The 16462-nt window shown below is 38.0% G+C and overlaps 1 protein-coding gene across 4 annotated transcripts in view; it reads left to right on the forward strand.

Moving 5' to 3' along the window:
* The window catches only part of ADGRA1 (adhesion G protein-coupled receptor A1), a 252829-nt gene extending 236630 nt beyond the window's left edge, over positions 1 to 16199 (forward strand). For all 4 annotated transcript variants that reach the window (XM_064716633.1, XM_064716632.1, XM_064716634.1 and 1 more), the window contains 2 exons: positions 8420 to 8515; positions 11644 to 16199. In XM_064716633.1, the coding sequence (XP_064572703.1) occupies positions 8420 to 8515; positions 11644 to 12865 (1318 nt within the window). In that variant the 3' untranslated portion in view covers positions 12866 to 16199. The remainder of the gene's footprint in view (positions 1 to 8419; positions 8516 to 11643) is intronic.
* The last annotated feature ends 263 nt before the right edge of the window (positions 16200 to 16462 follow it).

The raw sequence follows: 16462 nt of genomic DNA on the forward strand, positions 1-16462 counted from the left end.
GCAAATTAACAATGTAGTTTCTTTGGAAATGCACATCTTTGAAGTGTTTCTCATATTTTTCACTTTCTTCTAAACAATTTTAACTCCCCCTGGCACTTTGGGCAAAGATCTTGCCCTTCCTGTAAGATCATTGACTTATATCAGAGAAAAAGGAAAGAATACATGAATTTAGAACAATAGTATTAGCATGGTCTCTCTAGAGCTATTTCTCATGAGTTCCTGTACTCTCTTTTCATTGTCTGTTTGCACATATCTGTCTCAAATGCTCAGCTGAGCAAATCTAAGAACAAAGCTGCTGGGTCTATCATTGAAGTCCCCATCTTTGTGACATTGATTGCTTGGTCATTAATATTTTCTGAATGATTCTCTGTGTGTACAGTGAAAGAGTTTAACAGAAGATAAAACTGAGAGTATTGCTCCTATGTTACCAGTGAATCTTATGCAATTGAAATTATTTAGCTCTAACTTGTCATTATAACTCCTAATAAAAATTAATACTTCAGAATATCTTTTTTAATACAACAAATATACTTCATAGCTCAATCTAAAAATATATCAAGTAGTGAATAAATAACCTCTGAATCAACTCTCAAAGCTTCTCGTTCTATGAAAGTTAAAAATACTGTATTTTCAGGACATTTGAGAATTACAGAATTTCAAAACAAGGACTTGAATGGTCTGCCTAAACTTTTTAAAAATTACTGCAGAAGAAATAACATTTTTCTTGAGAAAAAAACATTCCCTAAAAGGCACCTGAGTGTCAGAAACTTAAAGTACATGAAACACAGGGGAATTCAGGAAGTTATGTTGGTCACTGCCGTAATAAAATACGGGATTGACATAAATTCCTTTTTAAAATTATTATTTAAAAATTTAGTCATAGGAGAACATAGACCAGAGCCCCTTGTCAGTGACTTTCACAGTCAAACCAAATTAAAATATATGTTCTCATGATAGTAATTTTATTTGGTTCCTTTGGCAGCCTTAATGAAATACTAGCTCAAGTAAAACCAAAGAAATCCATATTTTCTGTTTAAAATGCAAGGTGGCTCTACTGACAGTCATAGGACATTGATACTAATATAAAGTGATCTGAGTATTAAATATGTGACAATATAGGAGTACAGCACTTATTAGCTTTACACGCTTTACTTTTCATTTCACTTTCATATTATATAAAATGCCATTGTCACATATAGGCTGCCATCAAAATTTCTTGTCTTGATGAGGGTTGATAGTTAATGGTTCTTTCCTCCCCTTTGAAAGGCAGAAGGACATCCTGGTGGTAATTGACTTTCCAGAGGTGTACTGCAATGCTTGCTGAAGCAGTTGTGTTTGATTCAGTAGACTGGAACTGCAAAGTGATTTCAGCTAACAGCTCCACGCCAGAGCAGTCAAACGCCTGAAAAAATGAGGTGGCAATGAATACCTCCAAACAAGGGTATCAGCCATTTTACTGCTGGAAATTAACAGTGGAAGCAGAATTGAAAGGGCTGCTTTGTTCTCTAGGCATAAAATAATCGTGTAAATAAAAAATACTCAAAGCATAAGTATTATTTCTCCTCCCATGATTTCTCTCCGAGCATTACCATAAACTGTTCTCTCTAGAAGCATTGTACCTTTGAACTTAAATACTGAATCTTTAAGAAATACTAATAAATGTATTTTCTTTCTCATAAGCATAATGCTTAATATTTTACTTACTTCTTCCCTTCACAAGTGCAGTCAGGATGGATTCCTACTTACCCTGACTTAAGTTATTTATTCATTAAAATAAGCAGGAATAGAAGTCAATAGAGCTAAACTGCAGCATGGAATACACTGTAAGAATCACCTCTGTCTGATTTCCAGCAGCCCTCAAGGCATTCTCCAATAAAACAGGGAAAAAAGTCAAGGTGTCTCTTGCTTCTTAGATACAATAGGTCTTCAATTAGTCTAGTTCACTAGAGACAATACAGTTATCTCTATGTAAATTAATCTCCTTCCTCCTCTAAATTTTCTCTGAACATTTTTTTGAGTTCCTGAATTAATCTTTTATCTTTTTGTTACATGCATTTTTATTTTTCTGTCCTCTCTGCTGGCTTAGACTGTTTCATGTGGTCGTGGTAAAGCAAACTGCAGCTGTACTGTCAGCCTGTAAATTCCTTTTCGTCTGCAAAATCCTGGATAAGTCATAATGGCCACACTCTCCATGGAGGGTGTTAACCAAGGAAGGTGAATATAAATCCCTTCAGTGAAGCCTCCTGGCTGCCCCACCAGCAGGACCCAGACTCTCACCCTGCCTGGCAGGGCTTGAGCAGGGACTGCCCTGGGTGGAAGGGCAGAGACACAGGAATGAGTGAATACCCAGGGCAGTGGGCTCGCTGCAGGGAGCCTGAGGATATGGCAGATAAGCTTTCCTATTAATTGGCCTGGGAAGTTTTAGGGAGGCAGAGAGAAAGAATGGTAAACAATCTGTGGCTGGTGTTTTGAGCAAGTTGCTTTTCTCACAAGGTCTTTACCGAAGAGTGGCTCCTTAATTCACCAGTTGGGTTACTGGTGCTAGTGAGAACCAGTCAGGTTCTGGGTGAATGATGTTGGTTATAAATATTGTGAGACTGTAGTAAAGATACCTGTTTTGCCTTCTGGTTGTGGATGGAGTGTGTCACTGCCCTTCTTGTTCCTGACTCAATGGTGACAAGAAGCAAATAGGTTTGAAGCTGTTTGTTAGATGAGGTTTCAGATCTTCTGACACTGACTAACATTGTCCCACTTTATTGCCCATATTCCTGTGACTCTTTAAGGACAGATGAAGAAAGGTATTTAAACTCCATTCTCATGGTCAATTTTAATAAAAAAACAGAGGCTAGTTTTGTCTAATAGAGGCCTGGACATCTTAAGCTGAGCAAACAAATCTGCAGAGACATTTCTTAATCAATTTTTTAAATTCATCTTTTTATGGGTTAGTGTCTGCCTCTAAATGGAAAAGATTATAAATATTCTGAGAAGGACATTTTTACAATTAATTAATTAATGTTTGCAAAGCTCTTAAGTTGCAATAAGGTCTAGAAAGAACGGGTATATATAAAATGAATTAATAACTACGTGTCCAGTGACCTTTGCTGCTTCTGTGCTGAGTGAAATGTCTTATGGGGGGGAAAAAAGTGGACTGTGAATGGGCAGTTAAGGAGAACAACAATAGTGACACATAAAAGGTGATAAATAGAGTTTTCACACAATCCTTACTTCTGCAGTTATTTACCATTTAAAGCTTGACTTACAAAAGTCGTTTATTTTAGCATTATTAAGAGATTCTTTTTTTGTTTTTAGTCTGTATTCTCCATCTTTAGATCTCCTTTGCAGACAGGAGAAAAGCACTGAAGGAAACATAGGTTATTTCTCTTCATAAAGGTCATTGAGAAAAACAAACATAGTATTTGTAAATACGTTTGTAAGTCAAGACTGTCTGGGAATAGGAAAAGTATATTCTCAGAATCCCATAATTTCTAAAAGTTTTATTTTTATTTTATCAAAATTACCAGGAAAAAGGGCCACAAAATGATGCGATGCATGAAAGATTCAGGAAGAATAATTTGAAAATCAGGCTCATAAATTCAGCTTTCTGCAGAGCAGCTACTTATCTGTCTGCCTGCCTCCTGGGTACTTGAACAGTGGCATCTGGTTAGCTCTGAAGTTAATGACCATTTTCTATATGAATTATTTTCACAAAGATGTTAAAACCAAGTCCAGGCTCAAGGAAAAAGAAAAGGGAAAGTCATCTTGCTGTGACTGTTCTTTTATTTTGAGGTTTAGTTTGCAAGTGGCTAGTCTTCCTGTATGACCTGTGCCCTAAACATAAGTAGAGCTAAACTGATAATTTTTTTTTAATTGCTACAATGGGCAGAAAATAAATTAATGCTTCAGTGGTTTCTTTATATATATCTAACATGTACCTTTTTAGATTTGTGCATGCAGAGAGGAATAAAGTTAAATATAAATATATATATCTTAATCAAGTAGTATCTGCAATAAGGACTACTTGAAGCCTTTTAAATGACTTCCTGATACATTGCCATTTTGCCAACCTCTGCAGGAAAAAACCCCTTATAGTCAGTCTTGCATTACACCCATAAAGGCAATTTTTTCCAGACTCAGAATCTTGACACTGAAATTTTCTTTTTGGAAAATTTCAGAGTCAAGGTTCTGAGTCTGGAAAAAATTGGGGCTAGAGAATAGCCAGACACTCAAGCAAGAAATTTACCACTGGGTAGAAATCTCCTTTTACTTGCTGACTTACTGAGTAACATTTATGAAAATAAACTTAGCAGAATAGAGTGTATGTTAAGTTATCAGAATGGATGCTGCCTGCAGGCCATTGCAGTCACTCCTGCTGACATTATCCTGTTCCTATCAGACTGGCTGTGTAGCTCCCAGTATTTTGTGGTAGAGTTCTCCTTACAAGAGGAGTTCTTGCCGAAGGGAAGCTGCAGAACATTAAGGCAGGATGTCAACAGAGGGGCATCTCCTCCAGCAGTGTCTGCTGCTCTGTTTGGGGGGGTTGTGTTTGTGTCAGTGCATGTAATAAAAATTATTGTGCTTGCTGGTCTCAGGCAGTCTCTGCAGCAGAAACTTGGGGGTTCCCTGTATGTTCAAGGAAAGTGATTCCTGCAGATCACTGCCCACCATTGCTCCTCTGTGTCTGCACAGCCCCGTGCTCAGGCCCTGGGTGCTGCTGCCTGCAGCTGAGAGGTGAGAGTGCATCCTGCTGAGCCCTTCCAGGCTGGGTTTAATCTAATTAGCTGGGATAACAATGTTAGTGAAGATGTGATGGAATGAGCTTCGGTAAATAAATGTATGCTGATGTAAAAGCCTGCTGGAATCATCAGGACATCCCTGGGTGGCCAGCAACAACAATGTACAAATTTGAAAACCTCTTCCCAAGGGCTGCTGAAGCAACGGCTTGGCACTTGCTTCAAAGCCCCAAATCATCCCACTGATAGTTTATAGCTTTCCCTGTAAAACAATTTGAAAATATTACATAAGTTAACTGCTTGTCAAGATAAAATTATAGCTGGAAAAAGAATTTTCATTTTCTCCCTGGGGTTTCCTTTAGTCTTTAAAGATTTGCATGCATAGTCATCATGACTACAGCCAGTCTGTCCGTGTTGACTGCCTTCCACATAACAGTCACATTGCTCTTCTTACTGCTGCATACAGGGCTCAGGTACTGGCAGCCTGAGTCTCACTTGTTTGTGTTCTTGAATGGTAGAAGAGTAACACAAGCAGATGAAATTTGCTCTGGGTTACTGCACGTTCTCCTTTGAAGAGGAGACACCCCACTGGCATAACGAGAAAAATTAGAAAATCAATTCAGAAGTAGAAAAGGCAATTGGAAGACAAAAGCTGTCGACTGAAGCAAAGGACATTGACCTTTAAAGCTTTAAAATTCTAAGATAGTTATAAGAGGAAATAGGAAATGAAAAGTAGGCAAACATTATAGGGGAAAGATAGATTTATTTTTTTTTAAATAGGAAAATATTCTTGGGGTGGGGGAAAGATGGTTGAAAAGCATGTATTTGATCAGTTTACAAGGTTCACACTTCTGGTACAGCTTTATGACTCCTTTATTCTGTGAACAAGCATTGCTGGACAGGACAGGAGCATAGCCCTTCCCTTTTCCTCTTGTATGGCTGAAAGACACCAAAAGTTGGCTGCAGCAGCATAAGGAGCAGAACCATCATCTCTCCAGCTACAACCCTTACACTTGCACTGCTCTAACTGGGCTGGAAAGCCTGTTCTGTGAACAAGCCCAGGTGGTGCTGTCCCAAATATCAGTGAGTATTGGTGTTAGGGCTGCCCAGGGAGGAGCACAGCCAGGCTCCTGCACAAGCAAGGCTCGGTGAGTGCTGGGAAGGCGCCACCCTGGGCAGGGATCATTCACATGACATTATATCCATCCTGCTCCTCCTGAGACAGGGGCAGTGGGGTTTTTGGGCTTGGAGACAAAACCCTGGATGCCTTGGTTTGCCCAGTCCCTTCAGGACAGTAACAGAGAGGTGCCTTGAGTGCAAACATAGGATGGGAGTAAAGGACTCTCATTTCCTGCACGGCCTTGAACACCTCATCTCTCCTTGTTTCCTCTCTGTACAACAGGAACAATACAATTTATTGACCACACAGGGGGCTGTAAGGCTAAATTAATTAATGTTAAAAACCTTTTGATTCTCTTAGACAAAAGGTTTTCTAGAAGTATGAAAAATAGCTATTTATTATCTACATTTTTGTCACTTTTTATTTATGTCCTATCAATTCTACTGCACTTTTTCTTTAGAATTATTTGCTTTATCTCATCTGCATGAAGAAGAAATTGATAACAACTCATGATGGCATTAAAAGTAATGTTTGAAAAGTCTGGTCTATATTTATTAATTTCAAGTGTACTTCCTCAGAAGTAACATGTATATGAAACTTCTTGGTCAATGTCTTTTCTTTGGTGACTTAGCAATATGGTCTTTTCTTTTTTATCCACTTTTTAAGGTATCCACAAGCTCACTCAAATGGACGAGAGCATGCACTTCTGCTCTTACAGTTAATTTAACTTTTGTATCTTTGATTATATTTTCTATTCGGTCTATTTTAATCCTATTCCTCTCTTGCTGACTTTTCTTCTATTCGACAGCTTTTATTTCACTTCACCCTTCAAGAATCCTGAACCCACCAATGAAGAATCATTTCTATACACTGTCATTTCTATTTGCTATTTCTTTTTTTTTCCCCTCCCAGTGAGACGGGGGGGATGTGTGTGCAATGTGATGTGCTGGATATCAGTACAGTGCACCTCAGGTACACTGAAACATTTGACTTCACTTTATGTTGTTTCTAGAATGTATTTTCTTGCTCTTAGCTCTGAGCCACCACAGGAATTTGGCCGAATTTTGCCACATTTCTGCAGCACTGTGTAGCCAAAGTGCTTCCACAACATCTGCTGCTACTGTTGTGTTCAGGAGCCTGCTGAAAGTGTGAGCTGTGAAGCAGATTATCCAACACCCAAATACTGGCTTGTCTGAAACTTTAGATAAGAATTGATTTATACGTATGTATCCAATTCTGTAAAAAGTGATGGCACTGCAAAAAAATGAAATTATAGGTTGCATTTTAGGTAAATTCTATGGTGTAATCACTTCATGTGAGTTCAAAGTGCAGTTTCCTGTACTTCATTCTCTATTCCTATCTTTTCTGCTCCTTACTATTTCTTAGATTAATTAGGATTAGCTTTTCCATGCCTCATTGCTGTACCCTAGTAATTTCCTGGATTTCAAAAATGCCATTGAAAATGTCTTTGTTAAAAATAATAAAAAGCTATTAAGCTAGCTTATTCAACATGCTCAAGTCAAAAGATATTTAGAATCATTAAACTGTAGTGGATGAATGAATTTTGTAGGAAGACAGCTTGTTCATTGGAATTTGTTGAGCTCTTCAGAATAAGCCAAGTTGAAGAAAAAATATATACTCGGTGACATTGAATTTATAAAATCTGAAGGGCTTTCTGATGAGAGCAAAATAGGATTTTCTCTGGTCTGTTTACAGTTTAGACCATTAAGACAAAGATTGACTGTAAATACCAACATAAAATTTTCTGAGGCCTGACCCATAATTCTACTTTGGAAGAAGGTGGGAAAAGAGGTTAAGAAATTCTAACACTAATTCTCGGCTTGCATTAAATGCTGATTTATTTAATCTTACTATTGCTCTGTTTCTGTGAAAATCCTACCTTGCAATGAGTGTGACATCTCCTAATATTTATAATACCTTAAATAAAACTAGTGGCTAGGTTGCGATCAGAATGTGCCCCACAGGTCACCAGGTTCCTCTTACACCCGAGGGACAGCAGGGAGTGGGAGGTGTTTGTATCCCTGCACACTGTTTCCTCACCAAAGAACTGGCTTGAGCAGAGACTCATTTTGCCTGCTGACGGAGGAGGAGCATTGGTTGAGGCAGGAGATGAGTCAGGATTTCAGCTGAGCTCCTGGGTGCAGTGGAACATTTTCCCTTTGCTGCTGAGCCTGGTCACCTCCAGCTGCGGGAATGGGGGCTGGGGCTCTCCACCTCAGAGACCACAGCTCCAGGCACAATTCTGTGTTTTGGTTCTGTAAATGGAAAATGTGATGATGGTTCATTTTGCTGAATTTGGATGTAGGCATGAAGGATGGCAAATTCAGTGAGAAAAGTGGCTCCATATAAATATTAAACTTTCTGCTCTTTGCTACATAGAGTTCTTATTGTGACAGTACTTCATTCTTTGCTTTTCTGGTTTTAGGGGCTTTTTAAATATTTCAGCAATATTTTATTCCCAAAATACTTCAAGAAGGTACAATTATTTAAAAAGTATTTTCAACTTCAAGTCAGGCAAATTAAAATATCAGTTATTATCTCTCCACAGATTTTACCTGATTAGTGGTGGAGTTCCATTCATTATATGTGGGATTACAGCAGCAACCAATATCAATAATTATGGGATTGAAGGCAATGCACCATAGTAAGTACAAACCACTTTCATACCACTTTTAAGGAAAACAGATTGTTTCTGTTTCTTATCCAAATAAATGTACCTGACTTCATAAAGGGTACAGGCATGCAATTTGGGATGGTATCTGTTACAAAACTTTATTAGCTGTGAAAGAGCAATGTCTTAATCTGGAGTTTGCTGCTTCACCTCCAGCAATTCGACTCCATTACTGGCAATACAATCACCTTTCATTTACAGAATTACTCTGCATTTACATCTGAATAAGTGAAAGATGTTAAAAATACCTAATGAATATCATATCTAATGCAGCTATTATTTATTTAAATATATTCATTTCATTATCTACCTTGATTTACCTTCTGGCAACTTAAAGCAAATTAAAAATAATTATGTAAGGACAAGTAAAAATCCCTTCCCCACTTCCTCCACTCCCATCCCTCCACTAAAACCCAAATATTTTGGATTTTCACCATCTGGAAATGTTCCAGTCACAATGCCTGGCAATCCTGTCATAATCCCTTCATGTCCTTGTGCGTAGGGAGGTGTTCAGCAGACCTCCACAAGCTCACCAGGCATCACATTGTTATTAATTACTAGTTCTTGGCATGAAGCTTGAGGTATCCATAAGTACATCTAGTCTTTCCATAAAAGCATAGCAGAAAGTGAATTAGACTGCAAAGTTAAATACAGTGTGTGTAACAGATCAGCATGGCAGTGACTGGCACACTAATGGATATTTTAGTACTCTGGCAGCACTAATACTCCAGAGGACATCACTCTTAGTTACTGCTTTGAGCATCTATTGTAACACATTTGAAACTGGCTATGTTCTGGGCACGTGAAGTGGCAGCCAAGGAGAATGGTTCATAAGTGCGCATCTGGCTCCTTAAAGACATTTTTATAGGTAATTGAAATTTAAATTCCAATAAGAAATCAGTGCATACCATGGCTAACTCAATGCTCTGCCTAGGGCCCAACACATATTTATATATTTATTCAAATTTATCCAATTAAACAACCAGTTTATAATCAACAGTGTATTCTAAAGCTCTATTATTTATGTTCATAAATAAGACACATTTTTCATTTTGGTGCAGTTACTGGGGTTATACTTCTTTAATCATGTTAATGTAGCAAATCAATACCTGGTGCCACAGTGTGCACAGAAAACAAGGGACAGATGAGGAATGGTTATAAGACTGAGTAAAAAGTTTCTAATTCAATGGCAGCATAGTGAGTTATATGCCTTATTCATTTTTTATAGTATTAGTAAAGTAAATGTAGATGCACAAACTTGAACGTCTTTTTACCAAATAGATTTTGTAAGTGATCCACAATGAGATTCTACTTGAAATAACAGCATCCCATGAGAGTGTTCCACTTGGGAGCATTCTGCTCTCCACTTTGCATCAAATACTCAGGGTTCAAATGTATTTCAAGTATTCACCTAGCTTTGTGTTCTCTACTTATCCAATTAAATGTAGGTGGTTATTTACCTCTGTTTTCAAAATATTTTTCAGGGGATCTTTTCTTGTGCCTAACAGTAAATTGTGTACTCTTTGGAGTGTTTCTAAGTTCATTAATACTTGTATGTATGTATCTGTTTAAGATTCAGATATAAAAAATTCAAAGTCATTATTCTGCAGTTTCTTGCTGTAAAGTCCAGTGGGACTTTCTCTATTTAGCTGAGAAGTTCTCAGCCTGGGAGAAAAAAGTCATTCTGCCCTTTTTATAGTAACTTGTAGATAATTCCTGGCTTGACAAGAATCTGATATCTGAAGTTTCCTCACTGGAACTGGAGGAACTGCAACTAATCACACATGCTTAAATGAATATGAAGTGTCACACAGTGTCACTTTTAGAGCTGGAATCATCATGACAGATCACCTGGTCTGTCTTTCTGACCCAGTGGGAAATTAGCTATATCCAAACCATTCCTGACAGTTATTTATCTGAGGTACTTTAAATGCTCCCGTAATGGATAGACCACATTTCATTCCAACAGCGTATTATCCTAATTGTCCTAACAGCTAAGAAACTTTAAAAAAAAAATCTAATTTAGATCTTTCTTGCTGCAGTTTGAGCCCATTACTTTGTGCCCAAGTCCAAGAGATAAAGTAATTTCTCTTTCCAGAAATCCATGCAATATTTAGGATATAAGAACCTAGTAGCAGCTGTACTAGGCTACACTGCCAGCTCAGATCTCTGTCTGTAACCATAGCTAAAAGCAGATCATTGAGAAGAGTCAAAATGAGGCAAATATTCCTTCTCCCTCTAACCCATGTTCTGCCAGTTTCCATCTAGGATTTCATTAGTGGTTTCTTCTCCCGTGTTTGTTTGATCAGATCATTCATACTTAAGACAATCCTGTCAGACTCATGCTGGCCTGGGAGCTACTTTAAGCTGCTCTAAAATGGTTATGGTTATTTTAAAGGCTAGCAAACCATGATCATGCTACAATGATACTATGCTACTAACATATCACAAAGAGATAATCAGTTTCCCTAATTTTTCTGAGAACATACAAATTGACATGGATGAACTCCCAGGAACTCTAGAAACAGTACAGAATTCAGAAATAGCATATATCTTTGAGGTCTGCTCACTGCAGAAAGTGGTTACAGTTCAACTGGAAGTCTTTTATCCTTTCTTGGTACTCAGGCCATTCTCTCGCAAGAAGAAAATTCTGTAAGAGCAATCTTCAGGCTTAAGAATTTGTAGCAATGTTCATTGAAACAACCCACTGAAATCTGTACATTTCTATTGCTCACATGGAGTGTATAAACTATGCCTCATTTGCTTTTTAATCAAAGTATTAGTGCTGACATTTTTAATAGTAGAAAAAAGGGTTGACATAAATGGTCTTACACTTCACTGCAGTTCTGGAGTCTAAACTGACCTACATTTCTTGGAAATTTTTCAGTTTTAATAGTCTGTAAATTATACCACATATTCTATTCTATTTAAAAATTAGAAAGTGATGCCCTCAGCTTAATTAATATTAAAGACAGGTTCCCTCTCTCCACAAGCTGAACTTCTGATATACCATTGTGTCATACTAGTCAGACAACAGTGAGTTGTCCATCACATTTAATATGGACTCTGAAATGTTCTTGACTCTCTCTTGTTGTTTTCAGCTGCTGGATGGCCTGGGAGCCCAGCCTCGGTGCTTTTTACGGGCCAGTGGCATTCATTGTGCTGGTGACCTGTGTTTACTTTCTCTGCACGTACGTGCAGCTGAAGCGCCATCCCGAACGCAAGTACGAGCTGAAGGAAAAGGCAGAGGATCCGCAGAGAATGCCAAGCACTGACATGGGCCATGGTCACATTACAGACTCTGTGTCCGTTCCCCAGGCAACCTGCCCCATGATTTCTTCTTCCTTGTTGGAAAATGAGCATTCATTTAAGGCTCAGCTTCGAGCCGCAGCATTCACTTTGTTCCTGTTTACTGCCACTTGGACCTTTGGAGCACTTGCAGTGTCTCAAGGCCATTTCTTGGATATGATATTTAGCTGTCTTTATGGAGCTTTCTGTGTGACCTTGGGGCTTTTCATCCTGATCCATCACTGTGCAAAACGAGATGATGTGTGGCATTGCTGGTGGTCCTGTTGCCCATCCAAAAGAAACACCTACTCTGTGCAAGTCAATGTGCGCCCAAAGGTCAACGTCAATGGCGACACCCAAGTTCACGCACCTTGTCTACAGGAATCTCCGTGTCCCAACAAGTCAGCTGTGTTCAACCACCCAGCAGCCAGCCACTGCAAACTCACCAACCTGCAGGCAGTGCAGAACCACGTTAACTGCCTGTCGCCCGTCACGCCGTGCTGTGCAAAAATGCACTGTGATCAGCTGCTTGACGATGAAGCTCACATTCACGTCCACAACGAGGGAACCTTCAGACCCAACATGCACATTCACAGATGCCTGAAAAGCAGAACTAAGCCACGTTACTTCAGCCGGCACAGGTCTGCGGGGGAAAGGGAGTACGCCTACCACATCCCCTCGAGCATCGACGGCAGCATCCACAGCTCCCACACAGACAGTCCCCACAGCACGCACGAGAGCCAGGCGGGTCACAGACGGGCCTGCTGCTCCAAGAGTGACCCCTACCCCACCGTCAACCAGCCCGAGAGCAGCGACGCAAGTACTGTCATATACAGCTGTGGCAAAATGCCAGACAGTGACTCTGTGCACCACCCAGCTCACTTTGAAATGCACCCACGGACACAGTCATTGCCATTTAACACCACAAATCACAACGGGATTCTCAAGGGAAACATGCACGAAGCCATGATATACAGCTCAGATAGTACGGGAAATATCAAAACTGGCCCTTGGAAAAATGAAACTACTGTGTAGTTCACGGGTCACCATAATGTGGTTTTTTGCCCTAAACCATCATTATCTTTGGTTTTATTCCAAAATAAATATGGTGATATGTTTGCGTAGCTCATCAGTAAATTGTACAGCTTTTCATTTTTTTTGTAAGTGTCAAAGAAAGAGAGATAGTGACAGTTTTAAAGTGGAAATTATTTTTAAAAGAAATTTATAAAGTTATTCTGAAAGGTAATGAGAAAATGAAGTCTAGAAAATTGAATAAGAGAGGCAATATCCTTTTGTCTTACAGAATGGCATTTCTTTAGAAACATAATTTTCATTCATTGTTTTCACTTTTTTTCTGTAGTAACTTCAGACACTTTTATAAACATATCAGCATCCTAAACTTTTACTTATTTATTTTTGTAGAAAAATATTATTACTGTGCCATGAATTTTAATCAGAAGTGGCTATGGTAGAAATGATAAACAGGATTTTATAAAATTGCAGCTTTTTAGATATACAAAAGTGATACTGCCTCTAAAAACCTTCTGTAGCATATGGCCTGTAAAGTCATGTAATGTACAGTCTCTGTTCTGTCCTTTTTCTTGTTGGAGAGAAGTGCTAGGTAATGTCTCTGTTACATCTTTGGTGCTGTATTGGTTGTATTTTGCATGACATATGTCAGGATATACCATTTGCTGTTTTATAGTGTTACATGTGTTTAAAAAAAAGAACAAAAAAAGTGTGGTACAAGGCTGTGACAAACCCTATTGATATTAATCTAGAGCATTATAAATCTACAGGAAAAAAAAATCACTCTGCACTAGTTTAAGTGGCACAATCCTTTGTATAAGGTTATATGATAGCTTTGATAAGGGTCCACTCTAATGTCTTTACAGAGCATGCACTACTCATTGTATGTGGCACTGTGCAGTGTAATAGCAATTGTCTCAACAGATTTTACACTTCTTTGTAAAGTATGCCTTTTAAACAAACCTGTAAGCTGTTCCACGTTAACCTTTCCACATCTGTTAAGGCAGAGCAGTTTTATCATTAACTCTTTGAGGACTACAGTTATTTTCTTAAAGTAGCTTATTCTAGTTCAGAGATACTGTATATATGATATTGTCTATTTAGTTACATGATCAATGTAGTCCAGAGTTGTCAAGAAAAAGGAAGTTCAGTAATTTTCTAAAAACACCTTCTTAGAATCCATCTATTAATTTCACCACTTGCTTTCTGAAAATCCATTTCCTCCCCTAGCAAATTTCAGATTGTCTTAATCCTTTAATGCAAATTTGACCTTCAGAGAAGTTCTTTATGTTCATGATTTCTGCTGAATTGTTGGGCATTCCAGGGTCAGTAGCATTCTCTATTAATAAGGCTCTTGGCAAGATTTTTTTCATATTTCCATGAACATCTGGACACAAAGCATCAACTCACAGTACAGAACTGCATCAGAATGATCCCTATATGAAATAAAACTCCTTTTTACAAATAGGAGGGGTGCAGAATAATAATAGATTTCAGAAAGTGAATGGGAGCATAGAGCTGTGAGAAAAATGTCTACAGTGGAAAGTGAACACTGGATCCAGAAATGAGAGAAAAAGCACAATTCTGTACAGCCACACAAGAAAGTTTGCTGTGATGTCTTCACACAGACTTATGTAATTGCTTCAGAGAGGAAATAGAAAATTCCATTGAGAGACCATCGGTCTGCGATTCTCTGTGTATATGTGGCAGAAATCTTCACTATATTTAAACTCCATATTTTTCTGTTATTAGCAGTTTATTAGACTCTACCTTCTTTTTTTCAATATGTAGGAATAAATTTCCTAATAGTGTACATAAAGATGACAATTATAATTGTTAGAATGTTATAAAAACATGTAAGTCAGATGAATGTGTTCTGCAGTGTTGCAGGTGGGAATTAGTACTCAAAGGGTTAATGCTCAGTATCTGAGTGCAAGAAATCTTGTTTTTCTGTATTTTTGTAAATTTGAAATATATATTGTAAACTCCAGCAGTGCAATGTATCCATCTCAGATTGTGTATTTTTAAAAGGTGAGCAAGAAGAATGCACTAGGTGGTTGTCAAGTTTTAAGCCAATATTCAACAATTTCATGACTGCTTCTTTAGCTAATACAAAAAAAAAGACAAAACACTGAGCTTTATTATGTATATGCTGTATATGCTTGAACTGTCTCTAAACTAAAATACAGTATTTTTCTTTGTTTGCATACTGAAATATTTTCTGTTTCATGATTGTTTTCTTTTAATATTACTTTTACTCATTCCACATAGACAGTGACCCTAAATAAGCATAGACATAATGTGAAATCCACTTCTCTGTGTCTCAGCACTCTGTATATGTATATTCTGTAACAGTAAAATTGTAGGAAGTCTGTAGACCATTATGCAAAATATCACACACACACACACACACACACACAGAGCCAAGATGAAATACTCACTCTGCAAGAATCCACTCAGTAAGCTCCTTTATTCAGCTTGTGTTTTAATCATCTCTGTTATTTTGTCTGAGAGGCCAATTCCATCTTCATAATGGTGTACAAAAAAGTAAATAGGTGCTGCTTTCCACAGAATATCTCTGGAATTCAAAAGTAAAATATTAAAACACTTTTCTTATTGTGTTAAAAATTAATTTAGTGAATATTTCTGGGTTAATTTGGAAGAGATGTGTTATGCAATAATCTGTTTGCATATTATTTTTCAGAAAATATACAGTATTATATCTACAGAGTAGGAGACAAGATATTAAATAAATATAAAAATGTTTTGTAACATCAAATTTGACCAAAATGCTTTTTATGCTTTTGACATTTTTTTTCTCCTTAAGATAAATGAGATAATTTCAATGCTTTGGAAGTCTGGTTTTGATTTATTGTGGGGTTTTGGTCAATTATAGTCAGTGAACCATTACTACTTTACCTGATTTTCTTCCCTATAAAAATAAAGTCAATGAAATAACCAGAGTATGAGATATATTGTCCTAGTAAATTCCTCACGGACACACATAACACATTTAAAAATCAGTTTTAGTTTTGGTGATTCATTGATGATAATAAAATGGTTGAACAGATTTTACTGTTCACTTTCTGTCTGAGATCAATCAAGAGGAATTTCTTCCAAAAAAAAGATAATTTTCAGAGAATGATGCAATCAACAGAAATCTGAATAGCAGCTACCAGAATAAAAATATGCTCTTGCTGTGGTGTTGTTCTCTGCATACAGAAATTCCAGTTTTCATGACCGAATTTGAAGTCACATAGGTTGTTTATGAGAAAACTTCCTACCCAGCCTCATATAATGAATTTGGGTGTCAAAATAAAGCATACATTTTTGCACATTATGTCTGGTCACCTGTGTTGTTCCCAGGAACCCGCTGATTGTGGCCGCATTGATGGGACTGGGCAGTCACCGTCAGTGCTCATGAGCAGCTGCTCTCCTCCACACACAGCTGCCTGCCTGCTGCCCTGTCAGCGCCCTGCCCTGGTGTTAGCCCACCACGGGAGCCTCACTGGGGCTGCAGAGCATTCATCCTGCCTGAACCAGAGCAAAGTCTGTGCTTAACACAAAGTCAAGGCCACCTTTGATGGACCACACAGGCAATTG

This window comes from Zonotrichia leucophrys, chromosome 6 (genome assembly GCF_028769735.1).
Source record: "Zonotrichia leucophrys gambelii isolate GWCS_2022_RI chromosome 6, RI_Zleu_2.0, whole genome shotgun sequence".
Taxonomy (NCBI): Eukaryota; Metazoa; Chordata; class Aves; order Passeriformes; family Passerellidae; genus Zonotrichia; species Zonotrichia leucophrys.